The sequence below is a fragment of the Bombina bombina genome, chromosome 1 (assembly GCF_027579735.1).
Source record: "Bombina bombina isolate aBomBom1 chromosome 1, aBomBom1.pri, whole genome shotgun sequence".
NCBI classification, from domain to species: domain Eukaryota; kingdom Metazoa; phylum Chordata; class Amphibia; order Anura; family Bombinatoridae; genus Bombina; species Bombina bombina.
This window is the reverse complement of record NC_069499.1, coordinates 9,459,120-9,483,880: the sequence shown is the minus strand read 5'-3', so window position 1 is coordinate 9,483,880 and position 24,761 is coordinate 9,459,120. Positions and strand designations below refer to the sequence as shown.

At 43.4% G+C, this 24,761-nt stretch overlaps 1 protein-coding gene across 1 annotated transcript in view; it reads left to right on the top strand.

Moving 5' to 3' along the window:
• Positions 1 to 24,761, top strand: part of FLVCR2 (FLVCR heme transporter 2) — a 364,922-nt gene that overhangs the window by 249,558 nt on the left and 90,603 nt on the right. Inside the window, exon 8 of the mRNA XM_053697130.1 lies at positions 776 to 881. Coding sequence (XP_053553105.1) covers positions 776 to 881 — 106 coding nt within the window. The remainder of the gene's footprint in view (positions 1 to 775; positions 882 to 24,761) is intronic.

The following is a 24,761-nucleotide window of genomic DNA, read 5'->3' as shown; positions in this document are numbered from 1 at the left end:
ATATTGTACAGTATGTACAGCATGTCGGTGTATATTATATGATATATACAGTGTGTTGGTGTATACAGTTGTTATATATTATACAGTATATAAAGTGTATCCATGTATCTTATAGAGCAGCGGTCGCCAACCAGTGGTCCATGGACTACTGGTGGTCCATGAGAAGATGTGGTGGTCCTTGACACCATCAAGCAGGAATTAGTCTCCTCTGATGGTGTCACCCTGTCGTGACGCAACTCCCTACAGCGCCTGGCTGGGCATCAGTGAAAATGGAGGAGGAGTTAAATTACAATCTCCCTACTCATTAGGAAGTATTCTCTCAGTTTTGTCAATCAGTTAGTTAATTCCAAAAAATAATTCTTAAACATGTAAATATATACATAATGTAAACGTAGCTATGGCTATACTAGTTATGTACAGTATGTGTGTGTATATATATACATAATGTAAACATAGCTATGGCTATACTAGTTATGTACAGTATGTGTGTGTATGTGTGTATATATATATATATATATATGTATATATATATATAATATATAAACAATTATTATTATGTTAGTGGTCCATGGGATTGAAAATTGTGAGTTTAGTGGTCCCTGAGGTCCGACAGGTTGGCGACCCCTGTTATAGAGGATATAATACAGTGTGTATTATACGGTATATATTGTACAGTATATACAGTGTGTCGGTGTATTTTATAAGGTATATAGAGTGTGTAGATGTATATTATGTGGTGTATATAGTCGGTTACATTGTGTGTTTCCATATACAGATTCTTCATGACCGGATACCTCCCCCTTGGTTTTGAATTTGCTGCTGAACTGACCTATCCTGAGTCTGAAGGGACGTCGTCTGGTTTACTCAATGTGTCTGCTCAGGTAGGATCAGGTGCTGGGGGCCCATACTTTTGTGCCTGGAATATACAGTGAGTGCACATTCACTAGTGGCTTACAGTGGTATAATGTGCATTCTATTGTAGGTCACACGATAACTGTGGCCTATGAAGCTGCATGTCCTAGTACGTCTGAGCTCCGTGTGTGCACTCTCAGGGGTCTGATGACCCTTATTTAAAGGGACACCATAGAACAGCAATATTAGAAGCACTTTGCAATTTACTTCCATTAGCTAAATGTGCACAATCTTTTTATATGCACAGTCTGGAAAGCTCCTACTGAGCATGTGCAAGAGTTTATGGCTGTCACATGATACAGGGAGGCAGGAAATATGAAATTAACATTCAAACTTGTGAGAGAAAAAAATCTACTGTTCATCTGAAATGCAGACAAAGTGTTATTGCATTGCCACACCCTCCATATGTAAATAAACTTAAACTTAAAGCGCAGCGATTCTAAGCAACTTTCTAATTTTATTTCTGTTATCAATTTTTTCTTCATTCTCTTCTATCTTTATTTGAAAAAGCAGGAATGTAGCGCTTAGGCACCGGCCCATCTTAAGCACTGTTTCTTCCTTTGGAGGAACATCGTTTGCACTATTTGTATTTGTGGGACTGGATATATTCCTGCGTATTGGTCAGTGTTGTTATCACTATTTGTGTGCGGCTTTTGTTGCACGTTTCATCTGTATTTCTCATAACTGTATATATTAAGAGGTAGGTGATGCTTAATCGAGCAATATCAATTTAACAAGTAAAATAGAAAATGACTCCTACATTTCTTTTTTTTTTAAATATATTTTTATTGTGAAGCTAGCAAAGCATTACATGTACAAAAGTATAGAAGCAAAACATCAATCGGTGACAGTACATAACTACAGTTGCCCGGTTTAACTGCTCAGAATACAGAAGTGTAAGATCCATTGATCAGTGTAACTGAAGCTTCCGTTACTTTTGTACTTGGAGAGGACTGCAGGCCAGCCTCCTCCCCACCGACTATGGACCCTGGAACTTGAGGGGATTCTATGATTTGGGAGGTGGGTACCCAGGGTACATTTGGAGTACTTTTTCCCTAGATTCAGGTTTACACAGTGTCCATGAATTCCCAGAGACTCTGAGGACTGAAGGGAACTGATACAGAATTGGGATTCCTGTGTTTTGTTGGAGTATAAGGTGACAGCCCAATTCAGTATTACCTGCTCCAACCACCCCACCCCCTAGACTCAGAATGTTTGAGCTTATTGCAACCTCCTGCTGTTATGTGTCTGTATATCTAGTCTAGGTGTGAAGTGTCTTTCTGTTATTGTGTGAGTCATCCATTGTCCTTTTGTAAGTCAGGATGTGATTAGAATGTTGTTTAACTAACCATTGTCTGATGTTTGTCTCATTGTATAATATTTGTTATAACTACCCCCCCTTTTGTTGGAAATGTATAAAAGCTGTGTTTTCTGTGCAATAAAGCAGTTCCTATTTTGACCCTCAAGCATTCAGTCTTGGCTAATGTTCTTGGGGGTAGCTATAACAACTTGCAGCGGCTGTTATTCTAATAGTGGCGGTATCCAGTGGAGGTTCATGGGTTGGCGTTTGGTGGGAGGAAGCTGACTTTAGCGGGTATTCCCAGTCTGGGGTACCGAGACCCGCTACAATTGGCTGGCAGTGGTGGGATCTGCTTCGTCCTTACAGAGCAGTTCCAAACTACCAGAGGGACCTGGATGGAAATGGAGGCTGAATTCCAGTGGAGATTGCAGGCAGCACTGGCCCAGTTTGATGGCCCTGTTTTGGCAGAGGGCAAACTGGCCTGGAAGGATATGGTTCGACAGAAACTCTGGAACGAGGCTCTCCAGTTCGAACAGGACTACCAGGGGGAAGTCACTTCCTACTCCAGAGTAGCAATACTGGCTCCAGATGGCTCTACGGATGCCGTTCCTGGGAAAGCAGCCCTGGGAGGAATGGATGGCTGAATTGGACAGGTTGGTCCAGACAGAGATGGAGGTGGATGAAGGGTACCGGGCACTGTGGTGGTATGCGGCCCAGGTGTGTCCAGAGATGGAGACAGATGGTCCTACAGAGGGCTATGACTACAGCTGAGGCTGAACCTTACAGAAGTACCCGGACTGAGAGACAATCTTTATTACCTAGCTGCCCAAAAGTGGGAGCTAGTAAAGGCATATAAAAGGCTGTTAGATCTCGTTCAGCAGCATGCCTCAGAGCCTGAAGAGGGCTATGGTGCAGCGGTCAAGAATTTATTCGACTTTTCCTCAGAGGAGTGGCAACCGGTAATGAGCTACCATGAGCTGCTAGACCATGATCAGCAGCCTGGCCCTGAGCTTGCCACACCAGTAGAAGCACTGGCAACAGAGCAGGGCACCAATGACCTCTGTCCAGCACCTGTGATATCTCTGGAGTCCTAGGGAAAGGAGGTAGTCAATTTCTCTACACAGCCACAGGCTCCAGAAATTAATAATTTAATAGACTTTTCCTCTGAGGAGGGACAGACCAGTGAGCCTCTAGCAGAAGAGAAAGCCACAGGGAAGAGCACCCCTGGCCTCTGCCCAGCACCTGCAGCAGCTCCGGGAAGCCAGGGAGAGGAGGTAGCTGACCTCTCTCCACAGCAGCAGAGTCAGTTCCAGGGAGAGGAGGTAACTGACCTTTCTCCCCAGCAGTAGAGCGGTTTTCAGGGAGAGGATGTAGCCAACCTCTCTCCACAGCAGCAGGGTCAGTTCCAGGAAGAGGAGGTAGCTGACCTATCTCCCCAGTGGCAGAGCGGTTTCCAGGGAGAGGAGGTAGCCAACCTCTTTCCACAGTGGGAGAGTGGTTTTCAGGGAGAGGAGGTAGCCGACCTCTCTCCCCAGCGGCAGAACCAGTTCCAGGGAGAGGAGGCAGCCGACCTCTCTCCACAGCGGCAGAGTGGTTTCCAGGGAGAGGAGGTAGCTGACCTCTTTCCCCAACAACAAAGCGGTTTCCAGGGAGAGGAAGTAGTATACCTCTCTCCTCATCGGCAGAACCAGTTCCAGGGAGAGGAGGTAGTGGACCTCTCTCCCCAGGGGCAGGGCGGTTTCCAGGGAGAGGAGGTAGCCGACCTCTCTCCACAGTGGCAGAACCAGTTCCAGGGAGAAGAGGTAGCCTTCCTTTCTCCCCAGAGGCAGAGCGTTTCCATGGAGAGGAGGTTGCCAGCCTCTCTACCCAGCAACAAAGAAGGTCCCAGGGAGAGGAGGTAGCCGACCTCTCTCCCCAGCAGCTTAGCATGTTCCAGGAAGAAGAGATTAGCATTCTCACTCCCCAGTGGCCAAAAACAAAAATGGAAGAAAGTTTTGGGCTGGGCCATCCTACTAACTCAGGTCCAAACCAGTGGGAGGTCTGGTACCTGGTTAGTCTAACCCTATTTAATTGTATTTAATTTAGGGAATTAATTTAATTATAGTGTAGTTTGCTAGCTACAATGTAACTATTAGTTATATTGCAGCTAGCTTAGAGTTTATTTTATAGGTAAGTATTTCATTTTAAATAGGAATAATTTAGTTAATGATAGGAATTTTATTTAGATTTATTGTAATTATTTATTTTGCATGATGTACCGAGTCCACAGTTTCATCCTTACTTGTGGGATATCATCCTTCCCAACAGGAAGTGGCAAAGAGAGCACCCACAGCAGAGCTGTCTATATAGCTCCCCCCTTAACTCCACCCCCCAGTCATTCTCTTTGCCGGCTCTAAGCAGGAAGGGTAAAGTGAAAGAGGTGTTAAACTGTTAGTTTTATTTTATCTTCAATCAAGAGTTTGTTATTTTTAAATGGTACCGGTGTTGTACTATTTACTCTCAGGCAGGACATAGATGAAGATTTCTGCCTGGAGGATGATGATCTTAGCATTTGTAACTAAGGTCTATTGCTGTTCTCACAGAAGCTGAGGAGTACAGGAAAACTTCAGCGTGAGGAACGGTTTATTGCTATACAGCAATGAGGTATGTTCAGTCATATTTTCTGCAGAGACTGTGTTAACTCAGAAAGGCTGACCGTATCCCCATTAGGGGAAGGGTAAGCAGTAATCCTAGTTTATAAGGGGCATTACTAGCTTGCATTAAGGGCTTATTTTATGGGCACTCCGTTTGATGATATATTGGGCAAACGTTTGTGTGTCTGGGAGTAAATGTTTTTATTTGCTGATGGGACATCTGTGTGAGGGTTCATTTGGCTTATTTAGGGTTTTTTATAACCCACATGGTTTACAAACAGGGTTTGATGGATTTGGTGTCTCAGTTGCGCATTTAGTTTATACTGACACACAGCAAGCAGCATTTCCAGAGGTCCTGGTACTCTTCTGGAGCCTAAACGAAGCTTTATCCTCATATTTTCGTCCCCTAAGGGCAGGTAGGCGCCACAGCAGAGCTGTGGCAAGGTGCTGACAGGGGTTTTTACCGGTTTTTGGGCATTAATCAATCCGGTTTTCTCATTTTGGGGTGTATTGCTTATTTACTTGTGGTGCAATCTTTCTAAAGCTTTGTTGGGTACACTTAAAATTTCAGAAAATTTGAAGCAATTTTAACCAGTTTTGCAGTTTGTGTATGCCTTTTTTTCTCTTAAAGGCACAGTACCGTTTTTGAAAATTGTGTTTTTTTCATTGAATAAAGTGTTTTCCAAGCTTGCTTCTCTCATTACTAACCTGTTAAACATGTCTGACATTGAGGAAACTCATTGCTCAATTTGTTTAGAAGCCATTGTGGAACCCCCTCTTAGAATGTGTCCCAATTGTACTGATATGTCTATAAATTGCAAACAGCATATTTTGACTTATAAAAATTTGGCATTGGATGATTCAGGTTTTGCCATCTAGTTCTCCCCAAGTGTCACAACCAGTACCGCCCGCACAAGCAACGCCAAGTACTTCTAGTGCGTGATAGGAAAACGGAAAAATATGGAGGAGCACAAACCGGGTGGAATGCAAAATAAAGGGTTTATTGAAACCATGCGCCGTAGCGCGGCATGTGAATAGACACAAATACAATTAACAACAGTTCACAAATGAATGTGGTGGAGGGGATAAGCACCCCAGGTTAAACATGGATTACCATACAAATGGCTGGGACTGAAAATATATCTGGTAAACGCGTTTCAGCGTATAGCCTTACTCATTACCTAATCTAAAATAGTACATTGTGCACTATTAAAACCCTCAGCCCAGCTTCTCATTGGTCAGCGGGTACACACCCTCCTCCTTAACCTGACCAATAGATAGATGGTATAGAACCAGCCCTTTTCTGACAAGTAAAGAAGAACGTTGCAATACGAGCTAGCAGGTAAGTGTTGCTACATTAATATGCATACAAGAAACAATGTGATATAATATAATCTAATGAAGGGAACACATTGAGGACCAGTGCTGGAAATAAATATATAATATAATAACAGGCTCAGCAAAAAGGTTTTTAAGAAATAAGTAGATTAATAAATAAATAGATGAATGTGAACAGAAACACGTTCACCTCTACTAACCTCATATTAACCCCTACCAACAAAAGCTGATTGGCAGATAAAGATGAATCATTCTCAACTATAAATATATAAATAAATAAATAGACTAATAAATGAGTGGGTTACATGTTGGGTATACAAACAAAATATATGAATAAATGTAGACGATAAGTACATTTCTCCATGGAGCGTAAACTTCAGTGGACAGCAGGATCTCCTGTATAAAGAGAATCAAACAGTTAAACCAACGGAAGCTTATTACCAATTCCTGATATAACGTGAACTATATCTATGCACATCTGAGTACCCTGGAACCCTGGTAGTGGGAGGGACAAGTGTTTAGGATGTAACAACATCCCACAGACCATCACTGCTAAACAAAAATAATAATAATATAAATTAATATTTAAATAAATAAATAGATATTTTTGTTTAGCAGTGATGGTCTGTGGGATGTTGTTACATCCTAAACACTTGGTAATAAGCTTCCATTGGTTTAACTGTTTGATTCTCTTTATACAGGAGATCCTGCTGTCCACTGAAGTTTACGCTCCATGGAGAAATGTACTTATCGTCTACATTTATTCATATATTTTGTTTGTATACCCAACATGTAACCCACTCATTTATTCGTCTATTTATTTATTTATATATTTATAGTCGAGAATGATTCATCTTTATCTGCCAATCAGCTTTTGTTGGTAGGGGTTAATATGAGGTTAGTAGAGGTGAACGTGTTTCTGTTCACATTCATCTATTTATTTATTAATCTACTTATTTCTTAAAAACCTTTTTGCTGAGCCTGTTATTATATTATATATTTATTTCCAGCACTGGTCCTCAATGTGTTCCCTTCATTAGATTATATTATATCACATTGTTTCTTGTATGCATATTAATGTAGCAACACTTACCTGCTAGCTCGTATTGCAACGTTCTTCTTTACTTGTCAGAAAGGGGCTGGTTCTATACCATCTATCTATTGGTCAGGTTAAGGAGGAGGGCGTGTACCCGCTGACCAATGAGAAGCTGGGCTGAGGGTTTTAATAGTGCACAATGTACTATTTTAGATTAGGTAATGAGTAAGGCTATACGCTGAAACGCGTTTACCAGATATATTTTCAGTCCCAGCCATTTGTATGGTAATCCGTGTTTAACCTGGGGTGCTTATCCCCTCCACCACATTCATTTGTGAACTGTTGTTAATTGTATTTGTGTCTATTCACATGCCGCGCTATGGCGCATGGTTTCAATAAACCCTTTATTTTGCATTCCACCCGGTTTGTGCTCCTCCATATTTTTCCGTTTTCCTATCATTGACTTTTGGCCAGGAAGTGAGCACTATTCCTAGGGTGAAGACCGTAAGTACACACACACAGTTTTGGCGCTTGTAACAGGAGGAGGTTCTAAGATTGACCGCTGTGGAAGGCGGACACAGGACTCAGCTGCGATATCAAGCAGGACGCACAGGCATCAAACACGAAGGTATAGTGACTGACTTATGCTTTACCTATTTGTATGCTTGTCTTATATGATCCGGATAACGACAGCTTTTAACACTGTGGATATTGTGCACTCTATGCCGTTTGAATACTCTCTATGTGAACTCCGGCTATAGAGCACAGCTAATCTTATACACCTTGCATTACCACTAGCGTTGTGTGGGACACGTTTTGTGGGCAGACTCCTGTCAGAGGACTCTCTAGTGTTACATTATATATATTTATTCCTTCACTTCTCAGTTGGAGCAGCAGCAATCGTTGACTATATATATATAACACAGACGTACATGTGGTGAGTTCCTGTCATTACACCTTCACCTATCCCATCCTCTGACTTTTGTACTTCTAGTGCGTCTAATTCTTTCACCTTGCAAGATATGGCTTCAGTTATGAATACTACCCTCACAGAGGTTTTATCTAAACTGCCAGGGTTGCAAGGGAAGCGCAGTAGCTCTGGGTTAAGATCAAATGCTGAGCCTTCTGACGCTTTGGTAGCCGTATCCGATATTCCCTCACAATGTTCTGAGGTAGGGATGAGGGATTTGCTATCTTAGGGTGAGATTTCTGATTCAGGAAGGATGTTCCCTCAGACAGATTCAGATATGACGGTATTTAAATTTAAGCTAGAAGACCTCCGCTTATTGCTCAGGGAGGTTTTAGCGACTCTGGATGATTGTGACCCTATTGTAGTTCCAGAGAAATTGTGTAAAATGGATAAATATTTGGAGGTTCCTGTTTACACTGATGTTTTTCCAGTCCCTAAGAGGATTTCGGACATTGTTACTAAGGAGTGGGATAGACCAGGTATTCCGTTCGCTACTCCTCCTGTTTTTAAGAAAATGTTTCCCATATCGGACACCATAAAGGACTAATGGCAGACGGCCCCTAAGGTGGAGGGAGCTATTTCTACTCTGGCTAAGCGTACAACTATACCTATTGAAGACAGTTGTGCTTTCATTGATCCTATGGATAAAAAAATTAGAGGGTCTCCTAAAGAAAATTTTTGTTCATCAAGGTTTTCTTCTTTAACCTATAGCGTGCATTGTTCCTGTAACCACTGCAGCTGCCTTTTGGTTTGAGGCTCTAGAAGAGGCTCTTCAGATGGAGACCCCACTAGATGATATTCTGGACAAAATTAAGGCTCTTAAATTAGCTAATTCTTTTATTACAGACGCCGCTTTTCATCTTGCAAAGTTAGCGGCAAAGAATTCAGGTTTTGCCATTTTAGCGTATAGAGCGTTATGGCTTAAGTCCTGGTCGGCTGATGTGTCATCTAAATCTAAGCTTTTGACCATCCCTTTCAAGGGTAAGACCCTATTCGGGCCTGCACTGAAAGAGATAATTTCAGACATTACTGGGGGGAAGGGTCATGCCCTCCCTCAAGATAAGTCAAATAAGACTTATTATATAAACTTCAAGAGTGGTCCCTCTTCCTCTGCTGCAAAGCAAGAGGGGAGCTTTGCTCAATCCAAGCCAACCTGGAGACCTAATCAGGCTTGGAACAAGGGTAAACAGGCCAAAAAGCCTGCTGATGCCCCTAAGACAGCATGAAGGGATAGCCCCCGATCCGGGACCGGATCTAGTAGGGGGCAGACTCTCTCTCTTTGCTCAGGCCTGGGCAAGAGACGTTCAGGATTCCTGGGCAGTAGAAATCGTAACCCAGGGGTATCTTCTAGATTTCAAGAATTCTCCTCTAAGGGGGAGGTTCCATCTTTCTCAATTGTCTGTAAACCCGACAAAAAGAGAGGCGTTCTTACGCTGTGTAAAAGACCTTTTTACCATGGGAGTGATCTGTCCAGTTCCAAAAGCAGAACAGGGGCAGGGGTTCTACTCCAATCTGTTTGTGGTTCCCAAAAAAGAGGGAACTTTCAGACCAATTCTAGATCTCAAGATCCTAAACCAATTCCTAAGAGTTCCATCTTTCAAGATGGAGACCATTCGGACTATTTTACCATTGATCCAGGAGGGTCAATATATGACCACCGTGGACTTAAAGGATGTGTATCTACACATTCCTATCCACAAAGATCATCACCAATTCCTCAGGTTTGCCTTTCTGGACAAGCATTACCAGTTTGTGGCTCTTCCCTTTGGGTTGGCCACAGCGCCACAAATCTTCACAAAGGTGCTAGGGTCCCTTCTGGCGGTTCTAAGGCCGCGGGGCATAGCAGTGGCGCCTTATCTAGACGACATTCTAATTCAAGCGTCGACTTTCCAACTAGCCAAGTCTCACACGGACTTAGTGTTGGCCTTTCTAAGATTTCACGGGTGGAAGGTGAACGTAAAAAAAAGAGTTCTCTTTCCCCCCTCACAAGCGTTTCATTTCTAGGGACTCTGATAGACTCGGTGGACATGAAAATATTTCTGACGGAGGTCAGGAAATCAAAGATTTTGTCCACCTGCCGAGCTCTTCATTCTATTCCTCGGCCGTCAGTGGCTCAGTGTATGGAGATAATCGGTCTAATGGTAGCGGCAATGGACATAGTTCCGTTTGCTCGCTTGCATCTCAGACCACTGCAACTATGCATGCTCAATCAGTGGAATGGGTATTATGCGGATTTATCTTCTCAGATAAATCTGGATCAAGAGACCAGAGACTCTCTTCTTTGGTGGTTGTCACAGGATCATCTGTCCCAGGGAATGTGTTTCTGCAGGCCAGCTTGGGTCATAGTGACGACAGATGCCAGCCTTCTGGGCTGGGGTGCAGTCTTGAATTCCCTGAAAGCACAGGGTTTGTGGACTCGGGAGGAGGCTCTCCTACCGATAAATATTCTGGAATTAAGAGCGATATTCAATGCTCTCCAGGCATGGCCTCAGCTGACTTCGGCCAGATTCATCAGGTTTCAGTCAGACAACATCACGAATGTGGCTTATATCAATCATCAGGGGGGAACAAAGAGTTCCTTAGCGATGATAGAAGTTTCAAGGATAATATGATGGGCAGAGGCTCACTCTTGCCATCTGTCAGCGATCTATATCCCAGGAGTAGAGAACTGGGAGACAGATTTTCTAAGTCGTCAGACTTTTCATCCACGGGAGTGGGAACTCCATTTGGAGGTGCTTGCCCAACTGGTTCAGCTATGGGGCACACCAGAATTGGATCTGATGGCGTCTCGTCAGAACGCCAAACTTCCTTGTTCCAGGTCAAGGGATCCTCAGGCAGTACTGATAGATGCTCTAGCAATACCCTGGTCGTTCAACCTGGCTTATGTGTTTCCACCATTTCCTCTCCTTCCTTGTTTGATTGCCAGAATCAAACAGGAGAGAGCTTCGTTGATTTTGATAGCTCCTGCGTGGCCACGCAGGACTTGGTATGCAGACCTGGTGGACATGTCATCTCTGCCACAATGGACTCTGCCACTCAGACAGGACCTTCTCATTCAAGGTCCATTCAAGCATCCAAATCTAATTTCTCTGCAACTGACTGCTTGGAGATTGAACGCCTGATTCTATCAAAGCGGGGTTTCTCTGAGTCTGTCATAGATACCTTGATTCAGGCTCGAAAGCCTGTTACCAGGAAGATCTATCATAAGATATGGCGTAAATATCTTTTTTGGTGCGAATCCAAAGGCTACTCCTGGAGTAAAATCAGGATTCCTAGGATTTTGTCTTTTCTCCAAGATGGATTGAAGAAAGGATTGTCAGCTAGTTCCCTAAAAGGACAGATATCTGCTCTGTCTATTCTGTTGCACAAGCATCTGGCAGATGTCCCAGACGTTCTGGCTTTTTGTCAGGCTTTAGCTAGAATTAAACCTGTTACTCCACCATGGAGTCTAAATTTAGTTCTTAGAGTTCTTCAAGGGGTTCCGTTTGAACCCATGCATTCCATAGATATTAAGCTTTTATCTTGGAAAGTTTTGTTCCTAGTTGCTATCTCTTCAGCTAGAAGAGTTTCTGAACTATCTGCATTACAATGTGACTCGCCTTATCTTGTTTTCCATGCTGATAAGGTGGTTTTGCGTACCAAACCTGGGTTCCTACCTACTTCTCTTTCCTTTTGGCTGAAAAGCATCATCCGTTTGGCTTATGAGACTGCTGGACAGCAGCCTCCTGAAAGGATTACAGCTCATTCTACTAGAGCGGTAGCTTCCACATGGGCCTTTAAAAATGATGCTTCTGTTGAACGGATTTGTAAGGCTGTGACTTGGTCTTCGCTCCTTACTTTTTCAAAATTTTACAAATTTGATACTTTTGCTTCTTCGGAGGCTATTTTTGGGAGAAAGGTTTTGCAAGCAGTGGTGCCTTCTGTTTAGGTTCCTGGCTTGTCCCTCAGCTTTGGTATTGGTATCCCACAAGTAAGGATGAAACCGTGGACTCTGTACATCATGCAAAAGAAAACAACATTTATGCTTACCTGATAAATTTCTTTCTTTTGCGATGTACCGAGTCCACGGCCCGCCCTGTCTATTCAAGACAGATGATATTTTTTATTAAAAACTTCAGTCACCTCTGCACCTTATAGTTTCTCCTTTTTCTTCCTTGGCCTTCGGTCGAATGACTGGGGGGTGGAGTTAAAGGGACAGTCTAGTATAAATTAAACTTTGATTATTCAGATAGGACTTTTAATTTTAATCAACTTTCCAATTTACTTTTATCATCAAATTTGCTTTTTTCTCTTGGTATTCTTAGTTTAAACTAAACATAGGTAGGCTCATATGCTAATTTCAAAGCCTTTGAGGGCTGCCTCTTATCACATGCTTTTTAAATTTCTTTTCAACACAAAGAGACAGAAAGCGCACGTGGGCCATATAGATAACACTGTGTTCAGGGAGATATTTAAGATTTAGCACAAAACAATGCTAAATTTAAGACAATAGATAATAAACAGTCACAGTCATGTGATCAGGGGGCTGGAAGAAGGTTCTTAGATACAAGGTAATCACAGAGGTAAAATGTATATTAATATAACGGAGATAAGAGGGCAGTCTGCAGAGGCTTAGATACAAGGTAATCACAGAGGTAAAAAGTATATTAATATAACTGTGTTGGTTATGCAAAACTGGGGAATGGGTAATAAAGGGATTATCTATCTTTTAAAACAATAACAATTCTATGGTAGACTGTCCCTTTAAGGGGGGAGCTATATAGACAGCTCTGCTGTGGGTGCTCTCTTTGCCACTTCCTGTTGGGATGGATGATATCCCAGAAGTAAGGATGAAACCATGGACTCGGTACATCGCAAAAGAAAGAAATTTATCAGGTAAGCATAAATTTTGTTATTTAAGTTAGTGGGGGTTAGGGTTAGACTTAGATTTAGGGGTTAATAACTTTAGTATAGTGGCGGCGACGTTGGGGCGGCAGATTAGGGGTTAATAAATGTAGGTAGGTGTCGGCGATGTCAGGGACAGTAGATTAGGGGTTAATAATATTTAACTAATTTTTGGGAGGCGGGAGTGCGGCAGTTTAGTTTAATATATTATATATATATATTATAGTGGCAGTGATGTCCGGTTCGGCAGATTAGGGGTTAAAAATTGTATTTTAGTGTTTGCGATGTGGGAGGGCCTCGGTTTAGGGGTTAATAGATAGTTTATGGGTGTTAGTGTACTTTTTAGCACTTTAGTTAAGAGTTTTATACTACGGCGTTGTACCATAAAACTCTTAACTACTGACTTTAAAATGCGGTACCAGTCTTGACAGGAGAGGGTCTACTGCTTACTTTTTGTCAGACTCGTAATACCGGCGCTATGCAAGTCACATTGAAAAAATAGGATACGCAATTTACGTAAGTGGATTTGCGGTATTTCCAAGTCTGGCCAAAAAAGTGAGCTCGTGACTCGTAATACCAGCGGGCGTTAAAAAGCAGCATTAGGACCGGCCAACGCTGCTTATTAAGCCTAACGCAAAACTCGTAATCTAGCCGAAGGTTTTCTTTCCTATGGCATGGAGAGTCCACTAATTCATTCCAATTACTAGTGGGATATTCAACTCCTGGCCAGCAGGAGGAGGCAAAAAGCACCCCAGCAGAGCTGTTAAGTGTCACTTCCCTTACCCATAATCCACAGTCATTCTTTGCCTCTATCATTGGGAGGACGTGCGAAGATGGTGTCTGAAGATATTTAATCCTTTAATGGGTACTTTTCCCTGCAAGCAAGGATTGGGGCTATGCTGTGTCCATGCTAATCTCTTTAGTAAGAGTAATGGTGGCTTTTAGCAGTTAGAAGACGGCGATGTGGTCCTTGCTCAAATTCTAACATCAATGCTACCCCTTTATAGAAAACCAGGGTTGGTTACCCTGTTTTTTTTTTTCATTCAATAGGTCAATGTCAGAAGGGGAGAAATCTATCACACCTAAGAAGCTGTTCCCTGCCTGGCAGCTGGATCCACAGGTAAGTGCTTTCCCTTCTAGGTTAGAAGGTACCAGCACTCTAAGGGTTAATCTCTCTGAGGATTTTTCCTTTGGGACTTAATTGATCTCTTTATTTAGGGAGATATGTATTACAGGCATTTGGTGGGGCACTTCTTTTACTGTTGAGGGATTTTTAGAGGCTGACAGAAGATAGATTAAAAACTGAGTTTTTTTTGTCTCTTTGAGAGAACTTAAGGATATTTTCCATTACTTGGGACATATATACTACAGAGGAATAAGAATCGGTTGTTTCCTTTCTTTACTTTATTGATTTTTTACTTGTGCACCATTTTTCATAATTATGGTGCCGTTTTAATTTCAGTTGCGGTCACGTATTTCTGCTTTTTTTCACTGTTCAGAGAGGAGTTTGTGCGGTGTGTGTGTAAGTCGCTGATTGTTTGTCCGGATCGATCTAATTCAGTGAACTTTAAAGGTCTCAGTTTATATTCTAGTGGGATGTCTTTTCTGACCTCAAGGAGCGGTAGGACCTCAGCAGAGCCTGAGGTATTACGGTACCAATATTTAGGGTATTTTTTCTGCATATTTATTTAAGGTGTTATTCTGGATATTATCTTTTTATTGTGATAATATTTAATTTAATTTTTTTCTTGGGGTACAATTATCATTATGGACACACATTAAATTTTAAACATGTCTTGTGACAAATGCTTATTTTGCTTGGAGGCTCAAGTGGTTCCTTTTATACAGTTTTGCTCCTCTTTGTTTAAATAAGACATTGTTATTTAAAGATAAGATTTCTCTCTCAGAACCTTCTGTCTCTCAGGATAATGTTGTCCTAGCAATGCTTCAGCTTTCCCCTCAAAAGTCCCAAGCTTTAACAGTTTCACATGCAGTGCCCTGCGGTGCGGTTCGTCTATACAACCTCCAGGGGGTGTTTATTTACCAAGGGATTTTGCTGCGCAGATAACTTTGGCAGTTTCTGCAGCTTTATCTGTTGCTGGTAAGAGGAAGTCTAAAAATATGTTTCTCAGTAAGGGTTCTGACTCTGCTAAGGTTGTGTTAGTCGTTCTCTCTGTTATCTGATGACGAGGATACCTCAGTGGCTTCTGAGGGTGAGATCTCTGACTCTATAGTGGAAATATCTACAGATTCAGAGGAGGTTAATTTTAGATTTAAACTAGAACACCTCCGGTTATTTCTTAAGGAGGTCCTTGCTACTTTGGAAGACTCCGACTCATCTGTCGCTGAGAATCAAAATAAGTCTAGTAACCTAAACAGAGTATATGATGTTCCTTCATCTGTGGAAGTTTTTCCAGTTCCGGACCGTATATCGGAAATTATAGCTCAGAAATGGGAAAAGCCAGGGATTCCTTTTTCCCCGTCCCCTGTTTTTAAAAAAATGTTTCCTGTTGCTAACTCTATACGGGACTTGTGGAGTACAGTGGCCAAGGAGCTATCTCTACTCTAGCCAAGAGAACTACTATTCCTATTATAGTTGTTCGTTCAAGTATCCCATGGATAAGAAGCTAGAGGCCTACTTCAGAAAGATGTACATTCATCAGGGATTTCAGTGGCAACCTGTTGCAAGTATTGCTATGGTCGCAGGGGCAGCATCTTATTGGTGCGATGCCTTGTCTGACCTGATTTCAGAAGAGACTACTATAGAGGAGATCCAGGACAGGATCAAGGCTCTTAAACTGGCCAATACTTTTATCTGTGATGCCAACATGCAAGTGCTTAGCCTGGGAGCCAAGATTTCTAGCCTTGCTGTTCTAGCTCGTAGTGCTCTGTGGTTAAAATCTTGGTCTGCAGATGTATCTTCCAAGTCCAAACTTCTGTCTTTACCTTATAAGGGCAAGACTCTATTTGGCCCTGGTCTGGCTGAGATCATTTCCTAGATTACGACTGGAAAGGGATCTTTCTTACCTCAGGACAAGAAGAACAGATATAAGGGTTGCCAAAATTCAAATTTTTGTTTATTTTCATAACTTCAAAGGACAGAAGTCTTTCTCCTCTTCTAAGCCGGAGCAGCCCAGAACCTCATGGAGGTCCAGCCAGCTTTGGAATAAGGGGAAGCAAGCCAAAAACCTTCTGCTGATTCCAAATCGGAATAAAGAGGCTGCCCCGATCCAGTCTTGGATCAAGTGGGGGGGACAGGTTGTTCCTTTTTCGACAGGCTTGGATCCGCAATGTCTTAGATCCTTGGGCCGTTCAGGTAGTATCTCAGGGATACAGAATAGGATTCAAGTCTCGTCTCCCCTCGGGCAGATTTATCCTGTCAAGGTTATCTCTAAACCAGGTAAAGAGAGAGGCCTTCTTAAACTGTGTAAAGGACCTATTTTTCCTGGGAGTGATTGTTCCAGTTCCCGTAGCAAAACAGGGTCAATTTATTCTATTCAAATCTTTTTGTGGTTCCCAAAAAAGAGGGAACTTTTCTTTCCATTCTAGACCTAAAGTGTCTCAACAAATTCCTCAAGGTTCCGTTCTTCAAGATGAAAACTATTCGTTCCATCCTACCCTTAGTACAGGAAGGTCAGTTAATGACTACCATAGATCTGAAGGATGCGTATCTGCATGTTCCCATTCACAGGGAACTTTACCAATTCCTTCGGTTTGCCTTTCTGGACAAACATTTCCAGTTTGTTGCTCTTCCCTATGGTCTTGCCACGGCTCCTCGAATCTTTACAAATCTATCTATCTATTGGGTACTTATAGAGCGCAAACTAATCACCCGTGAGGGTCTCAAGGCGCTAAGGGAAAGGGGATAGGAGAAAGGGGGGGAGGGGGGAGGAGATGGGCATTCAGTCGAAGAGCCAGGTTTTGAGGTCCTTTCTGAACTTTGTAAGGGAGGTGGATTGTCTGAGGTGAAGCGGGAGGGTGTTCCATGTCTTTGCCGCCATGTGGGAGAAGGATCTTCCACCCGCTGTGGATTTGCTGATGCGGGGGATGACTGCGAGTGCTTGGTCGGCCGATCGGAGTTGTCTGGCGGGGGTGTAGAAATTTACACGGTGGTTGAGGTATTCAGGTCCGATGTTGTGTAGGGCCTTGAACGCGTGGGTAAGGAGCTTGAAGGTGATTCTCTTGTTGATGGGGAGCCAGTGAAGGTTCCTTAGGTGGTTGGTGATGTGGCATTGGAGGGGGATGTCAAGGATGAGTCTGGCTGAGGCTTTCTGGATACGTTGAAGTCTCTTTTGAAATTTGACGGTGGAGCCGGCATAGAGTGCGTTGCCGTAGTCTAACCGGCTGCTGATGAGGGCGTGGGTGAATGTTTTCTTGGTTTCGGTAGGGATCCACTTGAAGATTTTTCGTAGCAGGTGGAGAATGTGGAAGCATGTTGAGGTGATGGCATTGATTTGTCGGTCCATGGAGAGTGAGGAGTCCAGGATGAAGCCTAGATTTCATGCGTGGTCGGTTGGGGTTGGAGGGTGACCGAGGGCTGTGGGCCACCAGGAGTTGTCCCATGTGGATTTATTGGGTCCGAGGAGGAGTACTTTGGTTTTGTCTGTGTTCAGTTTGAGCTGGTTGTCCTTCATCCAGGCGGCGACTGCTGTCAGGCCTTCGTGGATGTTCTTTTTGGCGGTGGTGGGATCTCGGGTGAGTGAGATGATTAACTGGGTGCCGTCGGCATAGGAGACGATGTTGAGGTTATGGCGTCGGACAATGGCGGCAAGAGGGGCCATGTAGATCTTGAAGAGGGTGGGGCTCAGAGAAGAGCCTTGCGGTACACCGCAGTTGACTGGTGTGGGTTTGGAGGAGAAAGGCGGGAGTCTGACTTTCTGGGTCCTGTCCGTGAGGAAGGAGGTCTGATCTCAAGTAATAGCGGTGGCGCCTTATCTGGACGACATATTGATTCAGGCACCATCTTTTCAGTTAGCAAAATCTCTTACAGAGATGTCGTTGTCTATTCTTAGTTCCCATGGGTGGAAAGTGAATCTGGAGAAGAGTTCCCTATTGCCAGACACCAGGGTGTGTTTCTTAGGAACGATTATAGATTCTCTGTCCATGAAGTTTTTTCTGATGGAGGTCAGAAAATCCAAAATTCTTGCTTCTTGCCTTTCACTTCAGTCCTCTTCCTGTCCATCTGTGGCTCAGTGTATGGAACTAATTGGTCTGATGGTTGCTTCCATGGACATCATTCCGTTTGCTCGGTTCCATCTGAGACCACTAAAGTTATGCAAGCTCAGACAATGGAACAGAGACCACTCGGACCTATCGCAGAGGATAGTTTTGGATCCCCTATCAAGAGACTCTCTTTCTTGGTGGATTTTGCAGGACCATCTGTCTCAGGGTACATGCTTCCTGAGACCATCCTGGGTGATTGTGACCACGGATGCAAGCCTTTCAGGCTGGGGAGCTGTTTGGGGTTCTCTAAAGGCTTTCAGGGTCTTTAGACTCAAGAGGAGTCTTCTCTTCCCATAAACATCCTAGAGTTGAGAGCAATTTACAATGCCTTAACAGCCTGGCCTCAACTAACTTTAATCCGGTTTATCAGATTTCAATCGGACGATATCACCTTGGTGGCTTACATCAATAACCAGGGAGGAACTCAGAGTTCCTTAGCAATGAAATAGGTGACTCGCATTCCCCAGTGGGTGGAGTCTCACGATTGCCTCCTCTCTTGCATCCACATCTCAGACCCGAAGCTCGGAAACTCTGCGAGCAGACGAAAACATAATTTATGCTTACCTGATAAATTCCTTTCTTCTGTTGTGTGATCAGTCCACGGGTCATCATTACTTCTGGCATATAACTCCTCCCCAACAGGAAATGCAAGAGGATTCACCCAGCAGAGCTGCATATAGCTCCTCCCCTCTACGTCACTCCCAGTCATTCGACCAAGAATCAACGAGAAAGGAGAAACCAAGGGTGAAGTGGTGACTGGAGTATAATTTAAAAGATATTTACCTGCCTTAAAACAGGGCGGGCCGTGGACTGATCACACAACAGAAGAAAGGAATTTATCAGGTAAGCATAAATTATGTTTTCTTCTGTTATGTGTGATCAGTCCACGGGTCATCATTACTTCTGGGATACCAATACCAAAGCAAAAGTACACGGATGACGGGAGGGATAGGCAGGCTCATTATACAGAAGGAACCACTGCCTGAAGAACCTTTCTCCCAAAAATAGCCTCCGAAGAAGCAAAAGTGTCAAATTTGTAAAATTTGGAAAAAGTATGAAGCGAAGACCAAGTTGCAGCCTTGCAAATCTGTTCAACAGAGGCCTCATTCTTAAAGGCCCAAGTGGAAGCCACAGCTCTAGTAGAATGAGCTGTAATTCTTTCAGGAGGCTGCTGTCCAGCAGTCTCATAGGCTAAACGAATTATGCTACGAAGCCAGAAGGAGAGAGAGGTAGCCGAAGCCTTATGACCTCTCCTCTGACCAGAGTACACGACAAACAGGGAAGACATTTGTCGAAAATCCTTAGTTGCCTGCAAGTAGAACTTGAGGGCACGAACTACATCCAGATTGTGTAGAAGACGTTCCTTCTTTGAAGAAGGATTTGGACACAAGGATGGAACAACAATCTCTTGATTGATATTCCTGTTAGTGACTACCTTAGGTAAGAACCCAGGTTTAGTACGCAGAACTACCTTGTCTGAGTGAAAAATCAGATAAGGAGAATCACAATGTAAGGCTGATAACTCAGAGACTCTTCGAGCCGAGGAAATAGCCATTAAAAACAGAACTTTCCAAGATAACAATTTTATATCAATGGAATGAAGGGGTTCAAACGGAACACCCTGTAAAACGTTAAGAACTAAGTTTAAACTCCATGGCGGAGCAACAGTTTTAAACACAGGCTTGATCCTAGCTAAAGCCTGACAAAAGGCCTGGACGTCTGGATTTTCTGACAGACGCCTGTGTAACAAGATGGACAGAGCTGAGATCTGTCCCTTTAATGAGCTAGCCGATAAACCCTTTTCTAAACCTTCTTGTAGAAAGGACAATATCCTAGGAATCCTAACCTTACTCCAGGAGTAACCTTTGGATTCGCACCAGTATAGGTATTTACGCCATATCTTATGGTAAATCCTTCTGGTAACAGGCTTCCTAGCCTGTATCAGGGTATCAATAACCGACTCAGAAAAACCACGTTTTGATAAAATCAAGCGTTCAATTTCCAAGCAGTCAGCTTCAGAGAAGTTAGATTTTGATGTTTGAATGGACCCTATATCAGAAGGTCCTGTCTTAGAGGTAGAGACCAAGGCGGACAGGATGACATGTCCACTAGATCTGCATACCAAGTCCTGCGTGGCCATGCAGGCGCTATTAGAATCACTGATGCTCTCTCCTGTTTGATTTTGGCAATCAATCGAGGAAGCAGCGGGAAGGGTGGAAACACATAAGCCATCCCGAAGTTCCAAGGTGCTGTCAAAGCATCTATCAGAACCGCTCCCGGATCCCTGGATCTGGACCCGTAGCGAGGAAGTTTGGCGTTCTGGCGAGACGCCATGAGATCTATCTCTGGTTTGCCCCAACGTCGAAGTATTTGGGCAAAGACCTCCGGATGAAGTTCCCACTCCCCCGGATGAAAAGTCTGGCGACTCAAGAAATCCGCCTCCCAGTTCTCTACTCCCGGGATGTGGATTGCTGACAGGTGGCAAGAGTGAGACTCTGCCCAGCGAATTATCTTTGATACTTCCATCATTGCTAGGGAGCTTCTTGTCCCTCCTTGATGGTTGATGTAAGCTACAGTCGTGATGTTGTCCGACTGAAACCTGATGAACCCCCGAGTTTTTAACTGGGGCCAAGCCAGAAGGGCATGGAGAACTGCTCTCAATTCCAGAATGTTTATTGGCAGGAGACTTTCCTCCTGATTCCATTGTCCCTGAGCCTTCAGAGAATTCCAGACAGCGCCCCAACCTAGTAGGCTGGCGTCTGTTGTTACAATTGTCCAGTCCGGCCTGCTGAATGGCATCCCCCTGGACAGATGTGGCCGAGAAAGCCACCATAGAAGAGAGTTTCTGGTCTCTTGATCCAGATTCAGAGTAGGGGACAAGTCTGAGTAATCCCCATTCCACTGACTCAGCATGCACAATTGCAGCGGTCTGAGATGTAGACGTGCAAAGGGAACTATGTCCATTGCTGCTACCATTAAGCCGATCACCTCCATGCATTGAGCTACTGACGGGAGTTGAATGGAAAGAAGGACACGGCATGCATTTAGAAGCTTTGTTAATCTGTCTTCTGTCAGATAAATCTTCATTTCTACAGAATCTATAAGAGTCCCCAAGAATGGAACTCTTGTGAGAGGAAAAAGAGAACTCTTCTTTTCGTTCACTTTCCATCCATGCGACCTTAGAAATGCCAGAACTAACTCTGTATGAGACTTGGCAGTTTGAAAGCTTGAAGCTTGTATCAGAATGTCGTCTAGGTACGGAGCTACCGAAATTCCTTGCGGTCTTAGTACCGCCAGAAGGGCACCCAGAACCTTTGTGAAGATTCTTGGAGCCGTAGCCAATCCGAATGGAAGAGCTACAAACTGGTAATGCCTGTCTAAGAAGGCAAACCTTAGATACCGGTAATGATCCTTGTGAATCGGTATGTGAAGGTAAGCATCCTTTAAATCCACTGTGGTCATGTACTGACCCTTTTGGATCATGGGTAAGATTGTCCGAATAGTTTCCATTTTGAACGATGGAACTCTTAGGAATTTGTTTAGGATCTTTAAATCCAAGATTGGCCTGAAAGTTCCCTCTTTTTTGGGAACCACAAACAGGTTTGAGTAAAACCCTTGTCCTTGTTCCGACCGCGGAACCGGATGGATCACTCCCATTAATAACAGATCTTGTACACAGCGTAGAAACGCTTCTTTCTTTATCTGGTTTGTTGACAACCTTGACAGATGAAATCTCCCTCTTGGGGGAGAGAATTTGAAGTCTAGAAGGTATCCCTGAGATATGATCTCTAGCGCCCAGGGATCCTGAACATCTCTTGCCCAAGCCTGGGCGAAGAGAGAGAGTCTGCCCCCCACTAGATCCGGTCCCGGATCGGGGGCCCTCGGTTCATGCTGTCTTTGGGGCAGCAGCAGGTTTCCTGGCCTGCTTGCCCTTGTTCCAGGACTGGTTAGGTTTCCAGCCTTGTCTGTAACGAGCAACAGCTCCTTCCTGTTTTGGTGCAGTGGAAGTTGATGCTGCTCCTGCTTTGAAATTCCGAAAGGGACGAAAATTAGACTGTCTAGCCTTAGCTTTGGCTTTGTCTTGAGGCAGGGCGTGGCCCTTACCTCCTGTAATGTCAGCGATAATTTCTTTCAAACCGGGCCCAAATAAAGTTTGCCCCTTGAAAGGTATATTAAGTAATTTGGACTTAGAAGTTGACCAGGATTTTAGCCACAGCGCCCTACGTGCCTGAATGGCGAATCCTGAGTTCTTAGCCGTAAGTTTGGTTAAATGTACTACGGCCTCCGAAATGAATGAATTAGCTAGTTTAAGGACTCTAAGCCTGTCCGTAATGTCGTCCAGCGTAGCTGAACTAAGGTTCTCTTCCAGAGACTCAATCCAAAATGCTGCCGCAGCCGTAATCGGCGCGATGCATGCAAGGGGTTGCAATATAAAACCTTGTTGAACAAACATTTTCTTAAGGTAACCCTCTAATTTTTTATCCATTGGATCTGAAAAAGCACAGCTATCCTCCACCGGGATAGTGGTACGCTTAGCTAAAGTAGAAACTGCTCCCTCCACCTTAGGGACCGTTTGCCATAAGTCCCGTGTGGTGGCGTCTATTGGAAACATCTTTCTAAATATTGGAGGGGGTGAGAACGGCACACCGGGTCTATCCCACTCCTTAGTAACAATTTCAGTTAGTCTCTTAGGTATAGGAAAAACGTCAGTACTCGCCGGTACCGCAAAGTATTTATCCAACCTACACAATTTCTCTGGTATTGCAACAGTGTTACAATCATTAAGAGCCGCTAAAACCTCCCCTAGTAATACACGGAGGTTTTCCAATTTAAATTTAAAATTTGAAATATCTGAATCCAATCTGTTTGGATCAAAACCGTCACCCACAGAATGAAGCTCTCCGTCCTCATGCTCTGCCAGCTGTGACGCAGTATCAGACATGGCCCTAGTATTATCAGCGCACTCTGTTCTCACCCCAGAGTGATCACGCTTGCCTCTTAGTTCTGGTAATTTAGCCAAAACTTCAGTCATAACAGTAGCCATATCTTGTAATGTTATCTGTAATGGCCGCCCAGATGTACTAGGCGCCATAATATCACGCACCTCCCGGGCGGGAGATGCAGGTACTGACACGTGAGGCGAGTTAGTCGGCATAACTCTCCCCTCGCTGTTTGGTGAAATTTGTTCAATTTGTACAGATTGGCTTTTATTTAAAGTAGCATCAATACAGTTAGTACATAAATTTCTATTGGGCTCCACCTTGGCATTGGAACAAATGACACAGGTATCTTCCTCTGAATCAGACATGTTTAACACACTAGCAATAAACTTGCAACTTGGTTACAATCTTATTTAACAAAAACGTACTGTGCCTCAAAGAAGCACTAAACGATTAAATGACAGTTGAAATAATGAACTGAAAAACAGTTATAGCATCAATCCTTAAAAACAACACAACTTTTAGCAAAGGTTTGTTCCCATTAGTAAAGTAACAATAATTAAATTTGAAACATAAAAATTACAGAGCAACGTTTTTAATCACAGTCAATATATAAGTCTCACAGCTCTGCTGAGAGAATCTACCTCCCTCCAAAGAAGTTTGAAGACCCCTGAGTTCTGTTAGAGATGAACCGGATCATGCAGGAAATACAAGAGTAACTGACTGGAAATTTTTGATGCGTAGCAAAGAGCGCCAAAAACGGCCCCTCCCCCTCACACACAGCAGTGAGAGAGAAACGAAACTGTCACAATTAAAACAAGCAACTGCCAAGTGGAAAAATAATGCCCAAATATTTATTCACTCAGTACCTCAGAAAATGCAAACGATTCTACATTCCAGCAAAAACGTTTAACATGATAAATACCTATTAAAAGGTTTAATGTACTTTTAACAGAGTAATTCCGGTGAAATACCATCCCCAGAATACTGAAGTGTAGAGTATACATACATGTCATTATAACGGTATGGCAGGATTTTCTCATCAATTCCATTCAGAAAATAAAAACTGCTACATACCTCAATGCAGATTCATCTGCCCGCTGTCCCCTGATCTGAAGCTTTTACCTCCCTCAGATGGCCGAGAAACAGCAATATGATCTTAACTACTCCGGCTAAAATCATAGTAAAAACTCTGGTAGATTCTTCTTCAAACTCTGCCAGAGAGGCAATAACACGCTCCGGTGCTATTGTAAAATAACAAACTTTTGATTGAAGTTATAAAAACTAAGTATAATCACCATAGTCCTCTCACACATCCTATCTAGTCGTTGGGTGCAAGAGAATGACTGGGAGTGACGTAGAGGGGAGGAGCTATATGCAGCTCTGCTGGGTGAATCCTCTTGCATTTCCTGTTGGGGAGGAGTTATATCCCAGAAGTAATGATGACCCGTGGACTGATCACACATAACAGAAGAAATAGCAATAAGAAACAAAACCTTTCATGATAACTTAATATCAACTGAAT